Source organism: Platalea leucorodia (assembly GCF_965183815.1).
Source record: "Platalea leucorodia genome assembly, chromosome: 21".
In the NCBI taxonomy this organism is placed as follows: domain Eukaryota; kingdom Metazoa; phylum Chordata; class Aves; order Pelecaniformes; family Threskiornithidae; genus Platalea; species Platalea leucorodia.
In genome coordinates, this window is record NC_138843.1 from 5,978,771 (window position 1) to 5,998,513 (window position 19,743).

At 67.2% G+C, this 19,743-nt stretch overlaps 1 protein-coding gene across 1 annotated transcript in view; it reads right to left on the reverse strand.

Annotated features, from left to right (window-relative positions):
- The window catches only part of UNC13A (unc-13 homolog A), a gene marked incomplete at both ends in the record, with an annotated part of 35,674 nt that extends 31,926 nt beyond the window's left edge, over positions 1–3,748 (reverse strand). The window contains one exon of the mRNA XM_082331138.1: positions 3,727–3,748. Coding sequence (XP_082187264.1) covers positions 3,727–3,748 — 22 coding nt within the window. The remainder of the gene's footprint in view (positions 1–3,726) is intronic.
- Between the last annotated feature and the right edge of the window lie 15,995 nt (positions 3,749–19,743).

Consider the following 19,743-nt stretch of genomic DNA (forward strand, 5'->3'; position numbering starts at 1 on the left):
GGGTGCCAGCGGGTGGAAGACCAACGTGACCAAGGAGGGATGAAAATAGCCCTGGCGATATCAAAGGTAATTTGATTTCAGAGACGTGCCACTCGCCAGCCGCTTATCACCCGCCGCCAGCGCCGGAGGGGCCGCGGGGGCTGCCGCCAGCTCCACGTGCCTGGCGGGGTTTGGAGGAGGCAACGTGGCATGAGCGGCCCCCGCCTGGCCCCGGCATACCTCTGGGGAAACTGAGGCAGGGGGAATCATTGGCTCGGCCTCAGCACACCCCTCAGAAAATAATTGCGGATCCATCGGCTCAGCCGCCTGCCCTGTGCCGCTCAGAGGGTCACGCGTTGGGCGGCTCTTTGCAGCGACTTTGCCCGAAGGAAGGTCGCCAGGCACGTCACTGGCAGCCATGTTTCCAGGGAATCACAGGACTCCAGGAGCTGCGGCTTCACTCAGGGATGGGGGGGGGGGGGTCACGTGTGAGGGGTTGGTTCGAGGCCAGGCACGAGGCTCTGGGATCCCAAAGATCCCCTTGCCAGGTTGGGAGCCCAGGGGACTGCATGGGGATGGCCAGCATCGCTGTGTATAATATTATATTTTACATGTATTATATTATAAATAATGTATTATTTTATACATTTTATATAATATATTATTATAAGACAGTATTTGGTACCAGAACCTGCCCGTGCCGTGCTCAGAGCTGCACAGGGACCCCCAGCGTGGGAGCTCGCCCTCACCCTGGACCCAGATGCACCCGCCGGGGCCGACCGCTCTCCCCCAGCCGCTGCCTCCGAAACGGGAGAGCAGAGGAAGGAAAAGCTCCAAAAATACCCGAGCTGACAGGAACAAACAATTACCCAGGGAACACGTGGCTCTCCTGGCTGTCGTCTACTGCCGGGGAGAAGTCCTGCTGCCACCATCTGCGGCTGCCGGCCCCGAGCGAGCTGTGCTGCCCTCCCGCCCACCAACGGGGCCCCCGAGCTGGCGCAGGGGTGCTGGGTCGCAGGGTGCCACCCTTGGGCTGGAGTCAACCTGAGCCCCCAGAGAAGGAGCTGGGGGCAGCGGGACCCCCGTGGGAGCTGGGGACCCCCCGACAGCCTGGGAGACCCAAGGTGCTCCCCAGGCCGGGGTGGTCGGCGTCCGCGGGGGGGCATGGGCCAGTTGGGGAAACTGAGGCAGGAGGCAGCTGGCAGGGATGGGACTGGCAACGGCCTAAAAACCAGGCTGGGCTGTGGGCATCCAGCAACAGGCCTGTCTGTCTGTCCATCCCTCTGTCCATCCCTCTGTCCGTCCATCCATTCACCTGTCTGGCCATCCACCCATTTCTCTGTCCGTCCATCCTTTGACCACCCATCCACTCACCTGTCTCTCTATCCACCCCCCCCCTCTGTCCATCCGTCCATCCATCCCTCCTTCCATCCATCCTTCCATTCATCCATCTGTCTGTCCATCCATCCATCCATCCATCCTTCCATCCGTCCATCCATTGTCTTCCTCTGTCCATCCACCCCTCCGTCCCTCCATCCACCCACCCCTACCTGCTCACGTCTCCTCACCCCTCCATCCATCCATCCATCCGTCCATCCATCCATCCATCCATCCGTCTGTCCGCCCATCCATCCACCCATCCACCCATCCATCGCCTCCCTCTGTCCATCCATCGCCTCCCTCTGTCCATCCACCCCTCTGTCCCTCTATCCACCCACCCCTACCTGCTCACGTCTCCCCACCCCTCCATCCATCCATCCATCCATCCATCCGTCTGTCCGTCCATCCATCCATCCATCCATTCATCCATCCATCTGTCTGTCTGCCCCTCCATCCACCCATCCACCCATCCACCCATCCATCGCCTCCCTCTGTCCATCCACCCCTCTGTCCCTCCATCCACCCACCCCTACCTGCTCACGTCTCCCCACCCCTCCATCCATCTGTCCAGCCGTCTCTCCATCTGTCCCTCCGGATGCCCGTCCACCCGCCCGTCCATCTGTCTGTCTGCCTCGCACCACTTCAGACGCCCCCCTCCCAGCCACGCGCCCCTGTCCCCGCTCACCCCGCACCTCCCAGGGCCACCTCGGCGCCCGGCACCCAGGCGCATCCCCCCCAGGGGCTGCGGGTGGCGGCGGGAGGGGCGGGCGGAGGCTGGGGGAGGCTCTGGGGGTGGCACCTCCACCCCTGGGACCCCAAAAATAGGGTGACAAAAAGAGCTGCCCCCCGCGAGCGGTGACGGGGCGGAGGGGGAAGCCCGAAGCCGCCGGGAGCTGTTTCTCACCCTCCGCCCCCGGCTTCGCTGAGGGTGTCACCGCGTGTGACAGTCCCTTACAGGGGAGTGGAGACGCGGCCCTCCCCCTGCCAGAGGGGGGGACCCCAAATCTGGGGCTGGCGGGGGGGGGCACGCGGGGGCACCGCCGGCTTTGGCCCGGCTCCCTGCCAGCCATGGTGGCACTGCCACGGGAGAGGGGGCTGGGACGGCACCTAAGGGACAAGGAGACGGCGGGGGGTGGCAGGGGGCACAGCCCCCCATCCCGCTCAGCTCGGGCGTGGGGCGGGGGGGGTGGAGCCCCCTTTTTCTTCCTGATTTCCCCCGGGCGCGGGAACCCCAGACGCCCCCGTGCCCCGCCTTGTCCCTTGTCCCTCTGCCACCGCCGTCCCGCCACCCCCGGGACCCCCAGGTGCCACCCCCTCCCCATCGGGGCGCCGCAGGGCCTGGGGAGGGGGAAAGGGACCCCCCAAGACTCCCCCCCCCCCCCCGACTGAGCGCCAGCGAGGCCGAGCCCGAGGATCCACCTGCGCACCGAGTTGGGCAGGTCTCAGCGCGCTGGGGTGCGGGGATCCCCTCCCTGCGCACCCCCTGCCCCAGTTCCCCCCAGTATGGGGTGACCAGCGCCCCTAACTGGGTCCCCACCAGCACCAGACCCCCGCGCTCCTGCCCTGACCCCCCCCCCCAGCAACCCCCCCAGTATCCCCATGCCTGAGGTGGGGCAACGCCTGCCGGGGCGTGGGGTGCTGGGGGGGGGTCATTTGGGGGGGTATTTAGGGGGTTTTGGGGGGTGGGGAAGGACAGGGGGATTTGGGGGTGTTCGGGGGTGGGAATGTGGAGGTGCTTGGGATGGACGATGCTGGGGGGGGTCGGGGTCCTTGGGGGGGTGGGAATCGGGGGCGGGGGGGGGGACGTGGGGGGCGTGTTTAGGGTGGGGGACGTTTGGGGAAGGCGGGGGGCTGTGTCTGCGGGGTGGGGGGGTGAGGGGGGGTGTTGGGGTGGGGGGGGGTTGGGGGGGCGGGGGGGGGCTGCGTTTGAGGGGGGGTGGGGAGAGATGCGCGGGGGGAGGGGGAAGAAGGGGGCTCCGGGGGGGGGGAGGGGGAAGGCGGGGAGGGAGAGACGGGAAGCGGGGGGGGGAACACGAGCCTCGGCGGGTGGGGTGCGCCCACCCCCCACCCCCCCGCCCCCCTTCCTCCCTTCCCCACCCCCACTCCCGGCTCCGGCGCCGCGCGCGCGCCCCCCGCCGGTTCATTCATAAATCCACGCTCCGCTGTTTTGTGAATGGAGCCGTTCTCACGACCCCCACCCCCCACCCCCCCGACAGCACCGGGCGCCCCGGTGCCCACCGCGGAGGGGGGGGGAGGGGCTCGCTGCCCCGGTACCGGTACCCGCCCCCCCCCCCCGCGGCGGGCAACGGGGCTCCCGGTGCTGCCCCCCGCCCCCTCCCCGCCTGGCGTCCCCTCCTCCCCCGCTACCTCCGACGCAGAGCAGCGACATGGTCCCGGTGGCGGCGCCGGTGCCGTTCGCTTCTTCCTCCTCCTCTTCCTCCTCCTCCTCCTCCGCCGCCGCCGCCGCCGCCGCTCCCGCCGCCGCCCCGGTTGGTTAACGGGCGGCCATCTTGCTTCAGCACCGGGGACAGCTCCTGACGTCAGCCCCGCCGCCCCCGCCTTAAAGGAGCCGCCCCCCCCCCCCCCCCGCCACCGCACCCAGGGGTGGGGAGGGCGAGCCGGGTTTTCTGGGGGGAAAAAGCCCTGTTCTGGGGCGGGGTGGGCCGTGCTGTGCTTGTTCAGATAAGGGTCTAAGCAGGTGGGGGGAAATTGTCATCCCCCCCCCCCAAGAGGGTCCCCTCTCTCCTCTCCGCCTCCAAATGTCACATCCCAAAATGATGCTCAAATCTGGGCACAGGGATCCTGGCTCAGGGGCCTGGAGAAGCTGCCGTGGTGCCAGGGAGGGAGCAGCACCCCGGCTCCAGGCGCTGACCCTCACGGGAAGGGTCCCGCGTGGGGGTCAAAGCAGAGCCCCCGCCTCCATCGGGAGCCAGGGCTTCATCCTGAGCCTGCCCCCGTCTGCCTCCCTTCTTGTCGTGGAGCCAGGCGATGGACTCCCTCCTCCATCCTACCGCTCCCCACGCCTCTGTCACGTAAGCAAGGGTGGCACCATGCCGCTCCCATGGGATCGTCCTGCAGGGACCAGCAGCAGGTGGGGTCAGGGACGCCAGGGGATGAAAAGATGCCAAGGGAAACTGAGGCACAGGGCAGCGAGGGAGCACGTGCAGGGCCCTGTGGGACCCGAGTGGCCTGGTCTGACCTCGTACGCTGGCCCCTGGTCACTAACGCGGGGCCCCAGCGGGGCAGCAGGGCCTGACCCCCTCCAAGAAGTAGTCGTGGGCCTGGGGCGGCTCGGCCCACTGCCAGCGGGGGACTGGGGTCACTGGTAGCTCCCTCCCTCCCCTCCAGGGATGGGGCCCCAGGCGTGGGCAGGGGGCTGATGGGGTGACACCCGGGGAGGTGATGCGGGGACACCCCGGGAGGTGATGCGGGGGGCTGCAGAGGTAGGCAGAGCCCTGCCCGCCAGGGAAACTGAAGCACGGAGAGCTGGGCTTTGCACCGATGGATCCATGGTGAGGCAGAGGAGACGGGATCGGCCTGGGCAACGCGGGGATGCCGAGGCAGTCCTGCCCCAGGACCCCCTGGCTGGACCAGCGGGCTCAGCCCCATCCCCTTCCCTGCCACCCCCGCTCCCCCAGCACCCTGCTTCCCGGCAGCTCTGCCCCAGGGACGGCGGAGCCAGCCCACGCCGGGGCGGGTGCCAACGCCTGGCATGGCAGCCAGCACTGCTGGCACTCCCCTCGGGGGGGGCTCACCCCTCTTCTGCCTCCTGTTGGCACATAAAGAGCCCTTCCAAACTCCCATAAAGTCGGGGTGATGCCCGTGACGATGGATCGAGCTCTGCTAAAGCGGGCTGGCTGCACGGTACCCCCTCAGCCCTGGCAGCACCCCGTTTCCCACGGTGCCCACCCCCATGCCCACCACCCCGGCAGGGCTGCAGCAGGAGGTGCAGAGCCCCCCCAGATCCTGCCAGGGCCCTTCCCCACAGCCAGGGACGTGCCAGGCCCTTCCCAACTCCACCAAGGTCTCTCCAGCCCCCGATGGATTTTTGGGTGCTGCCTTGTGGCATCTCCTCCCTGCCTCCGCCAGTGTTGCAGCCCCGGGGCAGCAGAGCCCTGCTTCGAGCAGGACACGGCTCCTCCGCTCACGGTCGGCGCATCGCCTGCGTGTACCGCCACACGTGCGTGCCACACCGCGCAAACGCACGCAAACACACACGCCTGCTTGTGCACAGGTCGGTGCACGCATGCAGACACGGGCATGCACGCATTATCGCACGCACGCAGGCGCACGCTGCTTTAAACCCCTCCTTTTCAAGGTGAGCAGCAATTCTTAATCCAGAAGATTTTCCTCGACCAGTGCATCCCTCTGCCCCCACCTCCACCCGGGGGCCTGCACCCACTGCTGCCCGATGCCACCCTCCAGCACCCTCCCCCCAAAGCATCTCCGTTCCAGCCCTGGCGCCCGATGCTGAGCTGCTCCCGTGGCTCACCGCTGGGTTCATTTTCTGCCCCAAGCCCCAGTTTGGATGAAAACAAGTCTCATCAGAAGGGGAAATGTTCATGAAAAACTCCTGAGTTCTTTCCCAAAAAAGAGCCTGGCTTTTGATCAAAAATAAGGATTAAAAAATTGTCTTCAGAAAAGAAAATCAGAAAATAGTCTCCAGGCCTTGAAATTAATTCTTTCCAGGAGCTGAATTCCTGCAACCTGCCTCTCGCGCCGTTTCCCTCCCTACACGGCCACTGCCCCCATCCCCAAATCATTCAGCGCTGGGCCGCAGCCGTGCCCAAGCCCCGCGGCGCAGGCAGACCCCAGCCGGCGGGATGCTCCCGTCCCCAAAAGCTTCTCGTCTAAAGATGTCATCAAATCCCCAGCTCAGCATAAAACCGGCTTCTCCTGTGACTCCTGGGCCAAAAACCCCCAAACCTCCTCCATCCTCCCGCCCTCCCAGCAAAGCCCTGGGTCTCACCTCCCTGTCAGCAGCGTCACCGATGGGTCACCGGGCCGCAGGGGTGCCCCGGGCAGCTGCTGCACCTCCGGGCAGAGCCGCGGAGAGGAGCCTGGAGGAGCCCAGCGCGTTGGCTGGGCAATTAGGCAGGGCTGGAAACCCAGCGGGCAGCAGGCAGGAGAGCGGGCAGGGGCAAGGGGGAGGGCAGGGCACCCAGCAGGGACTGGGGTCTGTCCCAGTGGGCAGCGCCAGGAAGGAGCCAGCTGCAGCCGAGGATAACGAAGCCACAGCCAGCGGGTCAGCCACACGCAGAGGAGGTGATCAGCCCCAAACCCAGCGTCAAACTGTCATTACCTGGAGGATGGATACTAAATCCATCTAAATCGATGGTGACATGGACGGCTGACAGCCCTGAGCGCTCGCTGGAGGTCGGGGTTCCCTGCAGCAGAGTGCAAAATCCAGGACAACTCATCCCTGGGTGGGGAGCGGGGGACAGGCTCAGGGGGAAGGGGGAAGGGGGCAGGCATGACCCCGGCCGGGAGCCTTTGGGCATCCCTGCACCGCACGTGGCACCAGTGGGGCCGGAGGGACGTCACCCCGCAGGAGCCTCCAGCATCCTCGGGGCTGGCACCCAGCCAGGGCAGCGGGGCCGGGGGTCCCGGGCCAGGACCCGCGATTGCTTTTCCCCCATGGCCAGATCCTGCCACCGCACTGAGCAGAGATCAGCCCCCCAGCCCTGCCAGTCCCCGCCCCCCCCAGCCCTGCCAGTACCCAGCCCCCCAGCCCTGCCGGTCCCCGGCCCCCCAGTCCCTCCGGGGAGACTCCCACCCCCCCCTTCATCCCTGAGAAGCCAGAGATGTGAGAGCCAGAGGGGAGCAGCCCCCCCGGCTGAGCACGCTGCGCTCGGTGCACGTGTGTTGGGGGGACGCGGGCAGTGTGGGTGTCCATCAGCCAGGCAGGGACGTGTCTGTCTGTCTGTCTGGTTTCATGGGGGCTTGTGCTACCTGCAGCAACCTCTTCCTTGGGAAGACAAAGCCAAAGCAACCCCCAAAGCCTCGGATGCCCCGCTCATCCCTTTGCCTTCCCACCCCTCGGGGTCCCTCCGTCCCCCCGCCGTGGGTGCTGTCCCGCAGGCGTGCCCGGCCAGCCGCTGGCACAGCCTGGGCAGTGCAGTGACCACCCACGAGCCCAACCGAGAGCGGCCGACCCGCCTCCCTCGCGGACAGCCGCGAAAGCTCCCGGCCAAAGATTATTCCTCGCCTCCATCCAGCTGCTTTTCCCCAGGCCTGGGGACTGCTCCGGGTGCTTTTTGGGGGAAAAGGGGTCTGCGATGGCACCGAGAGCGCGGCTTCACGCCGGGTGCCTCCTGGAGTAGCCGGGTGAGGATGGAGGCGCCGGGCACGGCGGAGGCACCGGCGGCCGAGGGCTCGGTGAAGTGGCAGCTGTGCTACGACGTGAGGGCGAAGACGTGGTGGATGGTGAGTAGGGGTGGCCGGGTTGGGGAGTCGGGGTCGAGGCTGGATTTCGGAGGGAGGAGGTCAATCGCGGGGCAAAGGGCCGAGGACAGGGGGGTTATGCCGCAGCCCTGGCTGGGACCAAGGGGGAGGAGGGTTGGGGTGCAATCCGCTCGCCGATGCTCGTTTGGTCGGGGGGGGTTTCCCTGCATCGGGGGTTTGGCTTTCTATTTCTTCCTGCTGATCTTGGCCTTGCCCCGGGTCCCGGCCAGGCGTGGGGCCGCGCTGGGTTCTCCTTGCCCCCGCTCACCCCAGGTGCTTCGCTCCCGTCAAAGTTTTTTGGAGAAAACCTTGCTGCCAGCAGGGAAGAGCATCTCCGTGCTTGGCCGTGAAGGTCTCTGCCGGCCCGTGAGCCTCACCCAACCTCTGCCAGCCCCTGTCCTTGGGACAGTGCCCGTGACAGGACCTGGCTGGCTGTGCATCCCCCAGCACCCGCCCTGGCTCAGGGCAGCGGCTGGGGATCGCCTTAAGCCGGCCTTAAGGCAGTTTGGGCACAGCCAGGGGCTGGTTTTGGGAAGCAGAGGAATCCCTCCACAGTTTCGCAGCAAGATGTTGAGCCAGGGGCTGTGGGTCCCCGGGGAGCAGCCAAGGTTTTCGCCCAGGTGTTTGCAGCAGTCTCCCTTTGCGAGGGACCCTACAGCTCTCCCGGGCTGGTGCGCGGGATTTCTGGGAAGCAGATGGGCTGAGCGGGCTCCTGCCGGGAAGCACCAGCCGTTGCCACTGCGGCAGCTCGGGTTTGCGAGGGAAACCCGAAAGCCCCAGCCGTGAGCAGCACAGGGCACTCCGGCAGGGATAAACCCCGGGGACACTCGGGTGTCCCCGTCCCCGTGCCGGGATGGCACCCAGCATCGTGCCAGCTCCACCGGGGCTCGGGCACGGAGGGCAGGGGCAGAGCGGGAGGCCAGATCCTGCCCTACGCAGCCCTGCCGTGGGCGGCTGCAGTTTCCAGGGCAAGAGGCTGGGCCGGTATCAAAGGGCTGTAGGTGGAGGGCACTGGCTTTTTGCCCCCCCGGCAGCCCCCTGTGCCGCGGCGGGAACGCGGTGCCCCTTTGCTCGGGAGCACCCACGCTGCCCCGGCGGCCCCGCGGCCCTGCCTGCTGCCGCGAACAGAGCCAGCGCTTCAGAGCGAGAAAATTGGGCCTTTGAGGCAGCCCCCGCCGCGGCCACCGGCGTGGGGGAGCGGGGTCGCGCCGGGACACGGGGGCGGCGGGCGAGGCTCGGCGGGACGGAAGAGGGGCTGGCGGGAGCCCAGGGGCTCTGGGGGGGGTGGCGGGGTGGCCCCGCTGCTGGGTGCCCCGTGGTGCCCCCACGTGTGCCGGCTCTCGCACGGGCAGGCGGTGCCGGTTGCAGGGTTGGGGTGGGGAGGTGAGCAAACACAAATGGGACCCTAAATCCCAAATAAGACTGGTCCTCTCAGCTCCCTCAGCCCGCGTTTCCCGCCAAGGCGACAAGCACATCAGCCCCCTGCTTTTAACCCCCCAAAATATTTTGGGAATCCACCTTCTGCGCCCGCCCCCCTGGCAGATGCTGGCATCCCCCAGGACTCTGTCCTCATCCTGGCAGCAGCAGCGCTCGGAAAAAAACACTGTTTTGCTGAATCAGGGCTGAGTGGAGATGCTTTCACCGGGGATGAAAGATGTGGGATGCTGCAGCCTCTCCCTGGCTCCCGTTCAGGGATCTCTGGCTGGGAAAATGCCCTGGAAAAGGCTGGAGCATCCCGGGAGCCGGTCCGTGGCCAACAGACACTCCCAGCACCAATTCTGCCCCACGGCCGCTCACCGCCGCGCCCGTCCTGCCCGGCTGGGTGGGCCCAGCCCGCTGCGAGCCCCCTGAGCCGGGCGGGTCGTCTCCCTGCCACGCTGCGCCCCGCTTTGTCGCATTTTGCGTTCCCCCGTATAAGCCAGGAGCAAAGGTTGGAGCTGATGCGGCGGGATGCAGCCAGCGCCCAGGCTTTGCATCAGCCCCTCCCAGCACGCACCCATCAGCCGGTGAAGGGTGCGTGATGGATTGACCAACGGAGAAAAAAATTAATCAGGCTGGAGGTAGCTATGAATTACGTGGCTAAAAATACCTCTGCAGCGTCTCCTGCCGAGACGTCCCCGAGCAAAGCACCAAGGAGCCCGAATCTCTGCTGACACCCCATCGATCACCCCCGCTCTTCGCGGGGCTGGAGCGAGCATCTGCACACGAGTGTTTCATGGGCTCGGCTGGCTTCGGCACAGCCGATTTACTGCCGAGCCCCGGCAGGGATGCGGCGGGCCGATCAGTCAATGCTAGCGCACAAGTCCCTGAGTCAGCAGGTACGGAGCGCAGGGTGAGGCCATCCGTCTCGGGAAAGCTCGGCTGCCTGGGGAGAAAGGGAGGAAACCTACTCGCCAGCAGCGTGTGTAAAAAGGCTCCATCGGGGACTGCGGCGGTGGTTTGCAGACCGGGCCTTCGCCGCTACGGTGGCGGCGAGATGCCCGGCGCTGCCCGGGGCTGATGCAGCCACCCCTGGCACCGGTCCCTGGCGGCGCGTTGGGCACCAACCCTTCCAGCGACAAAATGCGCCGGGATGGTCGCCGGTGGGTGAAACCGGGACCCCGCACCGTCCCCACCACAGCCCGCGCCTGGGGAGACGGGGGGGCCGGGGGAGGAGGTGAAGGGGTGGCCGGCGTCGCAGCACCCGGCGTCGCCCGCCCTTCCCTGGCGGCGTGGTTCCCCAGGGGCTGTACAAGAAAAGGCTTTTTTCCCCCAGCTCCCAGGGTGCCGCTGCTGCTCCGGGTCCCCCCGGAGCCAAGGGCCCCCCAGCCTCGGGGTCCCGAAGACGGGGGTCTGCGCCCACCAGCACCTCCCCGAAGAGAGGCCCGAGGGGCCGGGGTTACCCCAGCCCGCAGCTGGCTTCCCCGTGGCACCCGGAGCCGGGGCACTGCTCGCCCCGCGGTGGCCAGAGGCCACTGGCGATGGGCTCCCTGCCGTCCCCGCGGGCCGGGGCTCGCCCGTGGGCCAGCGCTAGATGGCAGCAGAAGAGCGCGCACGGCCACGGCCACGCTGGGCCCCGGCCCCGGGCGGCGGCGGAGCGGGGTCCCGCGGGGCTGCGGGGGCCGCGGCGGGGACCGCGCGGGCTGAGGCGGGGCCCCCCGGGCTGCAGAGGCGGGGGGGGGCGAGGGGCGGGGGGGTCAAGGTTTGGGGGCGACCGTGGGCCCCCCGGGCTGCAGAGGCTGGGGGGGGCGAGGGGCGGGGGGGGTCAAGGTTTGGGGCGACCGTGGGCCCCCCGGGGCTGCAGAGGCGGGGGGGGGCGAGGGGCGGGGGGGGTCAAGGTTTGGGGGCGACCGTGGGCCCCCCGGGCTGCAGAGGCTGGGGGGGGCGAGGGGCGGGGGGGGTCAAGGTTTGGGGCGACCGTGGGCCCCCCGGGGCTGCAGAGGCGGGGGGGGGCGAGGGGCGGGGGGGGTCAAGGTTTGGGGGCGACCGTGGGCCCCCCGGGCTGCAGAGGCTGGGGGGGGCGAGGGGCGGGGGGGGTCAAGGTTTGGGGCGACCGTGGGCCCCCCGGGGCTGCAGAGGCGGGGGGGGGCGAGGGACGGGGGGGGTCAAGGTTTGGGGGCGACCGTGGGCCCCCCGGGCTGCAGAGGCGGGGGGGGGCGAGGGACGGGGGGGGTCAAGGTTTGGGGGCGACCGTGGGCCCCCCGGGCTGCAGAGGCTGGGGGGGGCGAGGGGCGGGGGGGGTCAAGGTTTGGGGCGACCGTGGGCCTCCCGGGGCTGCAGAGGCTGGGGGGGGCGAGGGGCAGGGGGCGTCAAGGTTTGGGGGCGACCGTGGGCCCCAGGGGGGTGTAGGGGCATTTGGGGCGACTGGGAGGCGAGGGCGGGGTGCGGGGGGCCGTGGGGACCCCGGTCTGCTGGCAGCCAGCGTGGCCTGGCACGCTGTCACCTCCCCCCTTGGGTGCCACGGCGTTGGGGGGGCGACCCCCCCACCCCAACACGCACGTGCTTGTGCAGAGAGGCGCGCGCACACATGTGCGCCACGCACAGAAGCACACGCGTGTGCTGGCATGCTCCCACCCACGCAACCACATGTGCAAACCCATATGCGTGCACGCACACGTGCACGCTCCCATGCGTGCGCATGCCCCCCGTGCACGCGCATACCCACGCATGCACACCCGCAAGCACGCGCACGCTTGCAAACGTGCACACACACACGTATGCATGTGCATGTATGCATACCCATGCACATATGTACACGAACACGCGTGCATGGGCATGGCCACACACAAATGCACGCACACACGCTCACAATCCCTTGCACACGTGTACCAACGTGCTCAGGCACGCCCAGGCACCCTGCACCCGCCCGAATGCCCTCCCGCATGCATGCACGCTCATGCACGGTTGCAGCAGCGCATGCATGCGCACACCCATGCACACACATCTGTGTAGGCATTTACACACATGCACATACACACTCGTGCACAGTTGCAGCAGCACATGTATGCAAACACCCGTGCAGGCACTCACACATGTGCGCATACACACTTGTGCACAGTTGCAGCGGTGCATGCATGTGCACACCCGTGCAGGCACTTACACACATGTGCACATACACACTTGTGCACGGTTGCAGCGGCGCATGCCTGCACACACCCGTGCGCACGCATCCATGTAGGCACTTACACACTTGTGCATGGTTGCAGCGGTGCATGCATATGCACACCCGTGCAGGCATTTACACACATGTGGACATACACGCTCATGCACGGTTGCAGCAGCACATGCATGCACACACCCATGCACACGCATCCATGTAGGCACTTACACACGTGCACATACGCACTCGTGCACGGTTGCAGCAGCACATGCATGCACACACCCGTGCACACGCATCCGTGCAGGCACTCACACATGTGCGCATACACACTCGTGCACAGTTGCAGCGGTGCATGCATGTGCACACCCATGCAGGCACTTACACACATGTGCACATACATGCTCATGCACGGTTGCAGCGGCACATGCATGCGCACACCCGTGCAGGCACTTACACATGTGTGCACATACTCATGCACGGTTGCAGCGGCGCATGCACACGCACCCCCGTGCACACGCATCCGTGCAGGCACTTACACACGTGCACGTACGCACTCGTGCACGGTTGCAGCGGCGCATGCACACGCACCCCCGTGCACACGCATCCGTGCAGGCACTTACACACGTGCACATATGCACTCATGCACGGTTGCAGCGGCGCATGCACACGCACCCCCGTGCACACGCATCCGTGCAGGCACTTACACACGTGCACATACGCACTCATGCACGGTTGCAGTGGCGCATGCATGCGCACACCCGCGCAGGCACTTACACACGTGTGCACATACTCAGGCACGGTTGCAGCGGCGCATGCACGCGCACCCCCGTGCACACGCATCCGCGCCGGCGCTCGCACACACGCGCACAGACGTGCGCAGCCCTTCCCAAGGTTGCTCGTTAAATTGTACCCGGGTAGGTAAATAGGGGGCAAGGCTGGGGGCCGCTGGCCGGGGCCGGGGCGGCCGCGCTGGGGGGGCTCAGCCCAGCTGCTAATGACCCGCGGCCGGTGCCAGCTCTCTAATCCGTGCAGAGGTTCAGGACAAACTGTACCAGCGATTATATAAACCGACTCGCCTCTATTTATTTAATTCCCTTTTATTTATTTACCGCTCAGCCAATTGAGGGCAGGGGAGTGGTGCATCCCCCGGCCCTCTCCCTGCCCGCCGCGGTCCCGGCTGCCCGCCAGCCAGCACCAAGGGCCGCCGTGGGCCCCGCCGCCCCACGTGTGCCCCCGCCACAGGCCCGCGGGCGCACCCGTGCCCCGCAGCGCGTGCACGGCGGTGCCTCGTGGCGCGCGCCGGGGGGACGCGGCCACGCGCGTGTGCGCGCACGTGTGTTCACACACGCGCAGGCGTGGGCCCGCACGGGCGCTGGCGGCCACGCGGGCGAGCGCATCCTTGCACAAACACACCCAGGTTTGCACGCCGACGCCACGCAGGGGGCTAGGGGCTCTGCCGGCTCCTGTCCCTCCAGCCGGGAGGTGACACGAGGACACCAGGCCCCGGACGTGTCCCCGAGGGGGCCCAGGCTGGGAACGGGCGGGGGGCCGTTCCCGTGGGAAGGCCCCGTGTCCCCCTGGCATGGCGGCGGCACGCTGAGCCGGCGGGCTCCCACCGTGACACCCTTCTCCCTCGGGGCTGCCGTGGCGGGGGCTCGGGGGGCAGCTGAAGGGGCGCAGGGTGGGGGATGCTGGACCCCGCGCCCCGCTCCCGCCGGCTGCCCCCTCCCCACAGCGTCGCCCGCCCTGCCCCCGCCGTTACATAAAGGCACGATTACAGGAAATCAAGGGGCAAAATGTCTCACTCGAATTAATAACTGACTTCCTGCGGTTGCAGATTCACCTTCTGCGCTTGTTTATACCCCCGCCCCCCTGCCCGCTTCGGTTAATGCTCCCCGGCGCCGTTTGCCATTAACCGGCTCCGGCACCATGGGGAGGGTGACACTGGGGCCCAGTTACCCCAGTACAGCCCGGGCAGAGATGTGATGGGAGCCCTGTTCCCATCCATCCTGGTCCCGCTCAGGCAGGAGTGGGGGACCCGGGGTCCCGTCCGCTCTGCCACCGCCTGCCCGGTGCCCTCGGCCATGGCACCCCACCGGCTCCTGTGCGGGGGACAAGGCTGGGGACACGGGGAGGGCTCCAAGCCGAGAGCGGTGGGGCATGGCCAAGGCTCCCTCCTGTCCCCACACTGGGGACATGGTCCCTCTGCACCCCCCACCTCCCTGCACCCTGCCCGGACGGGGCCGGCCCATCCCGGCCAGCCCAGCGCGGCCCGGTAACGTCCCCATCGCCAGCATCACCCGTCCCCGGCTCTGCATGCCCCCCCCAGCAGCCTCCCAGTCCTCCCCGCGCTCCCGTTTTGTAAGCGGGAGCAGGGCCGGCTCGCCGGGAGCTGAGGCCGGGCGCCGGGGAGCCGGGGCCAAGCCATTGTGCTGCGCCGCCGACTCGCGCGGGAGAGCTGGTGCTCCCGGATGAACCCGGCTGGCGCAGCCATTTCCTGGTGCGTTTCTTCTATATTCCGAAAAAAAACAAACAAAATTCTTCTTAAACCAGTTAAGGTTGCTAAGAGACAACAATGTGCTTTACATGGTGCCTTATTGACAAAGCCCAGCTCTTAATAAGCTCAGAAACGAATGGCGAGCTGCTTGGAAAGCCTACGCTGCGGGGCCGGGAGCCGAGCGCGGCGGCCTCCTTCCTCCCCGCAAAACACCCTTAACTCTGCCCCGGCAGCCCCGGGGAACGGCGCTTCCACCCCAGGGCCGGGGCTGGTACCCCGCCATCACCCCCCATCAGCTCCCCTGGGAGCCACAGGCACCCACGGGGTCCGGCCGTGCACCGCCGGCACCAACAGTGGTTTGGAGCTGCCTGCTTGGCACAGCTACAGTGCCGAAAGCCGCCTCCGCGCCCGTCTGCCAAACACCCACCGGGCCCGGCTGGCTCCGTGCCGCCCGTCCCTGGCGCGGCGGGGCGTTGGGTGCCATGAGCCCAGCTACGGGCGATAAATCAGTCATCGGTGTAAGAGCAAACCGTTTCCGCGCGGGGCCAGACTTGGTGTCTGCGCCATCGTCGGCAAAGTTGCGGCAGGGAGAAGGGTCAGGCTGGGCTCTTTGGCACGGGGTGCGAGGGGGGTGCTGAGCGCGCTGGGGCTTGGGCGAGGGCCCTGCCGGCAGCGTGTGCAGGCAGGAGCGGGCAGGGAGCGGGTGCCAGGCAGGGCTGGCAGCCAGCTGGCACGGCAGGGTGGCTGCGGGGCGCTTGCGAGTGGCGAGCACCACCCTGTAGCCGGCGGAGGGGGACGGGGGGACGGGGGGAGGTCGTCCCCTCTGCCACTCGCCTGCCGTGCCTGATGTGCCACCCCCAGCCTGCCACGCGCTGGATGTCCCCAGGGGCACGGCTTCTCCTCAACCAGCAGCCTGGCCATCGGGGACCCCAGTGGGGACAGGGGATGGCCCAGATGGGGGGACAGGGCGTGGGCAGGAGGGGATGAAGGCGGCCAGGCCAGGATGCTGGTCAGGAGGAGCTGGTTGGGGGGGCACAGCACGAAGTTTGGGGCACCGGGGCTGAGGCCGGGCACTCTCAGTGCTCCGGTGTCTGGCCCCACCACCCCTCCTTTGCTGTAGCTCCCAGAGGAGCTCAGCACCCTCGTTTCTCCCTCCACCGGTGATGTGGGTGCTCCAGCCCTCACAGTGGGGTGAACCAGTCCCCAGGCCCCCCCATGTCCCCCAGCTCCAGGTGCTGGCTCAGTGCCTGAAACAGTGCCAAACCCAGCCTCGGCCCCGCCACGGCTCCAGCCCCTGGGGAAAGGGGATGCTGCAGGCTCCTGCCTGCTCCCACAACAGTCCAGGAGGAAAAACCGGTGCAGGAGCACACGTGTGAGGAAGAGGAGGATCGGTGAGGGGGTGGGTAGCACCCCACTTGCACAGGCCCCGGGCACTGGGGCGCCCGTCAGCACATGGAGCCTGGGAACGGCGATGGCTGAGTTGACTTTGGCTGGGGTGCGCGGCTTCCGCCTCGCCCTGCCGACGGCGGCTTCTCCCAGCGCCAGCCCGTGCGGCCTGGAGGGGGGCCAGCACCCCCACACCCCAGCGGCACTGCCCCTCGGCATCCCTGGGCGGGGGGGCGATGGACACGGGCGGCGGGCGTGGGGATGCCACCCCGCAGCATCTCACGCTCACCCAACGCCCCCTCCTCGGGAGGGCTCGGGTACCGCTTCTCCCAGCGCCGCGGGCAGGTGGGGGCCGGGGCCGGATCCGCGCCTGCCTTGGCCACGTCCCCAGCTTTTCAGCTTAGCGCTCAAATCAGCTTGCGAGGTGCCGGCTGCTTAGCACCCAAATCCCCAGCCAGGGCTAAAAATAACCCCCTGGGCTCGGCGGGTGGCAGCTGGCACCGCTCAGCACCGCCTTGGCACCGCCGCAGAGGGGCCCTGGAAATGCCACCGCCGGGGGGGACAAGGACCGGGAGGCAGGAGCTGGCCCCATCGCTTAGCCGGGTGCCCTCGCCCACCACGGGGCACCTCCAGGCTCTTTGTCCCTGGGAAGAAAGGAGGTGGTGGAGGCGCGGAGGTGGCCCAGCAGTGCCACCAGTTCCTCCCACTGGCATGACTGGGAGCGGTGCCAGGCGTTGCCGGCCTCGCAAGCAGGGCCGGGGATTTTCACCTGCCGGCAGGATCTCTGCGGTAAATCCAGGAGGGTGCTTCAAGGGGGAGGGATAATGTTCTCGTCCTCCCCCTGTGACACCGGCGCTGCTCTCGCACCACCCCTGCCCACCCTTGGCCCCGGCACAGCCCCGGTGCCCGGCCCCACGCGCCCAGCCGGCCGCCCCTGCCCGCGACTTTGGGCAGCCTCAGCCCCCAGGGAAGGCATTTGGGGGTGCTGGCGCTGGGCCCCCTTGGCTGCGAGGAGGAGCAGGGGGTCACCGTCGCCACATCGGAGGCGGAAAGCTGAACTCAGGAAGGCTCAGCCGGCGTCCCTGCAGCCACCGGGGCCGTCGGCAAGAGTCGTCACCCGCCCTCGCGCTGGCGGCGGGGCAGCGCCTTCGCACCTGCGGGGACGGGGACGACGTGCCCCCGAGCCCCGCTCCGGCAGCGCCTGTGCCTGGCAGCTCCCGGCTGCCTCGGCCGCGCCGCGCCTCCCTGCAGCACGCTCAGAACATCGCCCGAGCCGTCACCGGTTTAAAAATAGCGTCTCAGCAGAGTGCAACCGCGTTCCCTAAAAGCCATGTGGTTCGAGTTAGAGGATTAATTGGAAATGCTTATTTTGATTTGCAAAGTGATTGGATTTTTCCAGGGCATTTTGAAAGGAAAAAAGTCTGAATTTAATTATCACTATTCCAAAAAGCACCATGGGACCGAGTGTTTGAGGCCGTCTCATGTTTGCTTCACACCCCTCTCCAAACTGCAGGCAGGCCGCGGGGGACGCGGCGGGGACGCGGCGGGGACGCCTCACTGCGCCCCGCGCCCGCTGTCAGGCCGCTCCCCGGCTCCCGGCGGAGGACGAGGGTCCGTGGCCGTGCATCATGCCGGCCGCCGCCGGTCCCGAGGGAGCAAGCACCACCGGCGCCGCCGGCCAGCCCGCGACGTGCAGCACCGTGCGTCCCGGCATGGCTCAGGCAGGACGAGAGCTCGGGGGGAACCATGTCAGCACAGGCCGGGCCCGGTTTTGGAAGGGTTTTCTTTCACCAAGTTGCTTTGTTTTTACCAAAATGGATTTTCAGCAGTAATTGCCTTTTTTTTTTTTTTCTCAGGGAAAACATCATTTTCAATTACATTTCTCTGGGTTTCCATTGAAAAATGAAAAGCAAATGCTCTTGCACGCTGGCAAAACGTGGAAAAATGTCTAGGAATATTTTTGTCCAAATGAAAACAGTTTCAGTTCTTTTTCGAGATCTCTTTTTTCCTGAAAAGAAACCACAGTTGCCTTCCCAGTTATTCTAGTTGGACTGGTTTCGAGACAGACTTCCCAGTTCCGAGGCTGGAGCTGGGTTTATGGTGCTACGGGGCAGGCGGTGCGGGGCTCCCCAGCAGCCCCAAGCCAGTGCCGCCGCGGTAGAAAGATGGGGCAGGAGCGGGGTGAGACCTGCCCGCAGCCGGCACAGCCCTGCACCGGGGCGCTGGCGGGTCTGGGGTGCACCGGGCTGGAGAGACCCAGCGCCGCAGCCAGGGATGCTCCGCGCAGGAGGCTGGGGCTGGCGGGGTCCTCGCCAGGGGTTGTGACCCCAAACCCCCATTTATGGGACGATTTGGGACTCGGGCATTGCACCGCGCTCCCCGAAGCCCTGCTCCCATCCCAGGGTCGGACACGGGTGCGGCGCGGGGGTGGCTGGGGACTCCTCCGTCAGCTCCCTTTCGTGCCCCCAGGCTATCGGGGTGGGGAATCGCCGCCCCGGCCCCGCTTTTTTGCAATCGGTTTGATTTCTTTGTGCATTTGTGCCCTTCGCACAGGAAGCGGCAGCCGGGGGCCGAGGGGAGGTAACGGGCGGATCCGGTGCCTCGGGGGCTCTTCTGCAACCACAGCGGGGGATGAGCCTGCGCGGAGGGCTGCTATGCGGGGGACAGCTTCGCACGGTGCCCGGCTGCAGCAAAGCACCCATGGGGGCCTGCTCCCGGCCAAAGAAACCTTGGATTCAGGGTGCCTCCATCCCTCCTAAACACTCTTTATTTGGAGGCTCTTTCTGCTTCCAAGCCCCCCAGGCAGGCCTGGGCCGCGGAGCCGGGTCGGGATGGAGGGGACACGCGGATGCAGGATGGCCCCGTGGCGACGAGGCTGTGGCTGCGGGAGCCGTTGGCTCTGCACGCACCAAAGTCCTGCCAGGCCAGAGGAAGGGGAATACAAAAATCAACGTTAAACATTATCACTGGGCTGAGATTTGGCTCGGCTTCCCTGCCCATGACGCTGCCTTCCCCCTCCTTCCCGCTCCGGGCGTACCGCCAGGATGCCCGGGCAGGTGGGGAGCGCCAGCGCCGGCATTTCGGTGAGCGGCTGCGGGTCTCGTCTTGGTTCCATGCCACGGTTTCCCTGCCTGTACACCGGGCTGGGCACCTTCCCCACCGCCCCGCCGATGCTTGACCTCAGTGATGCTCCTGTAACGGTGCTTGCCCACGCAGCACCCCGCGCCCCATGGGCAAAGCGGGGTGCAAGACCCCATGTCTCTGCTGCGGCGGCAGCCCTCAGCCCAAAAGGCACAAAAATATTGGTTTAAAACAATTCAAGATCCAGCAGGAAAATCCTCCCCTGCGGGTTTGATCTGCTCCCGCTGCCGTCGATGGCTAAAAGCCAGCATGGAGCTGTGCCTCAGTTTCCCCACTCGTAAGACAGAGGAAGGTGGCGATTCTCCTGCAGCTCCAGGCCAGATTCTGCCTTCGGCCT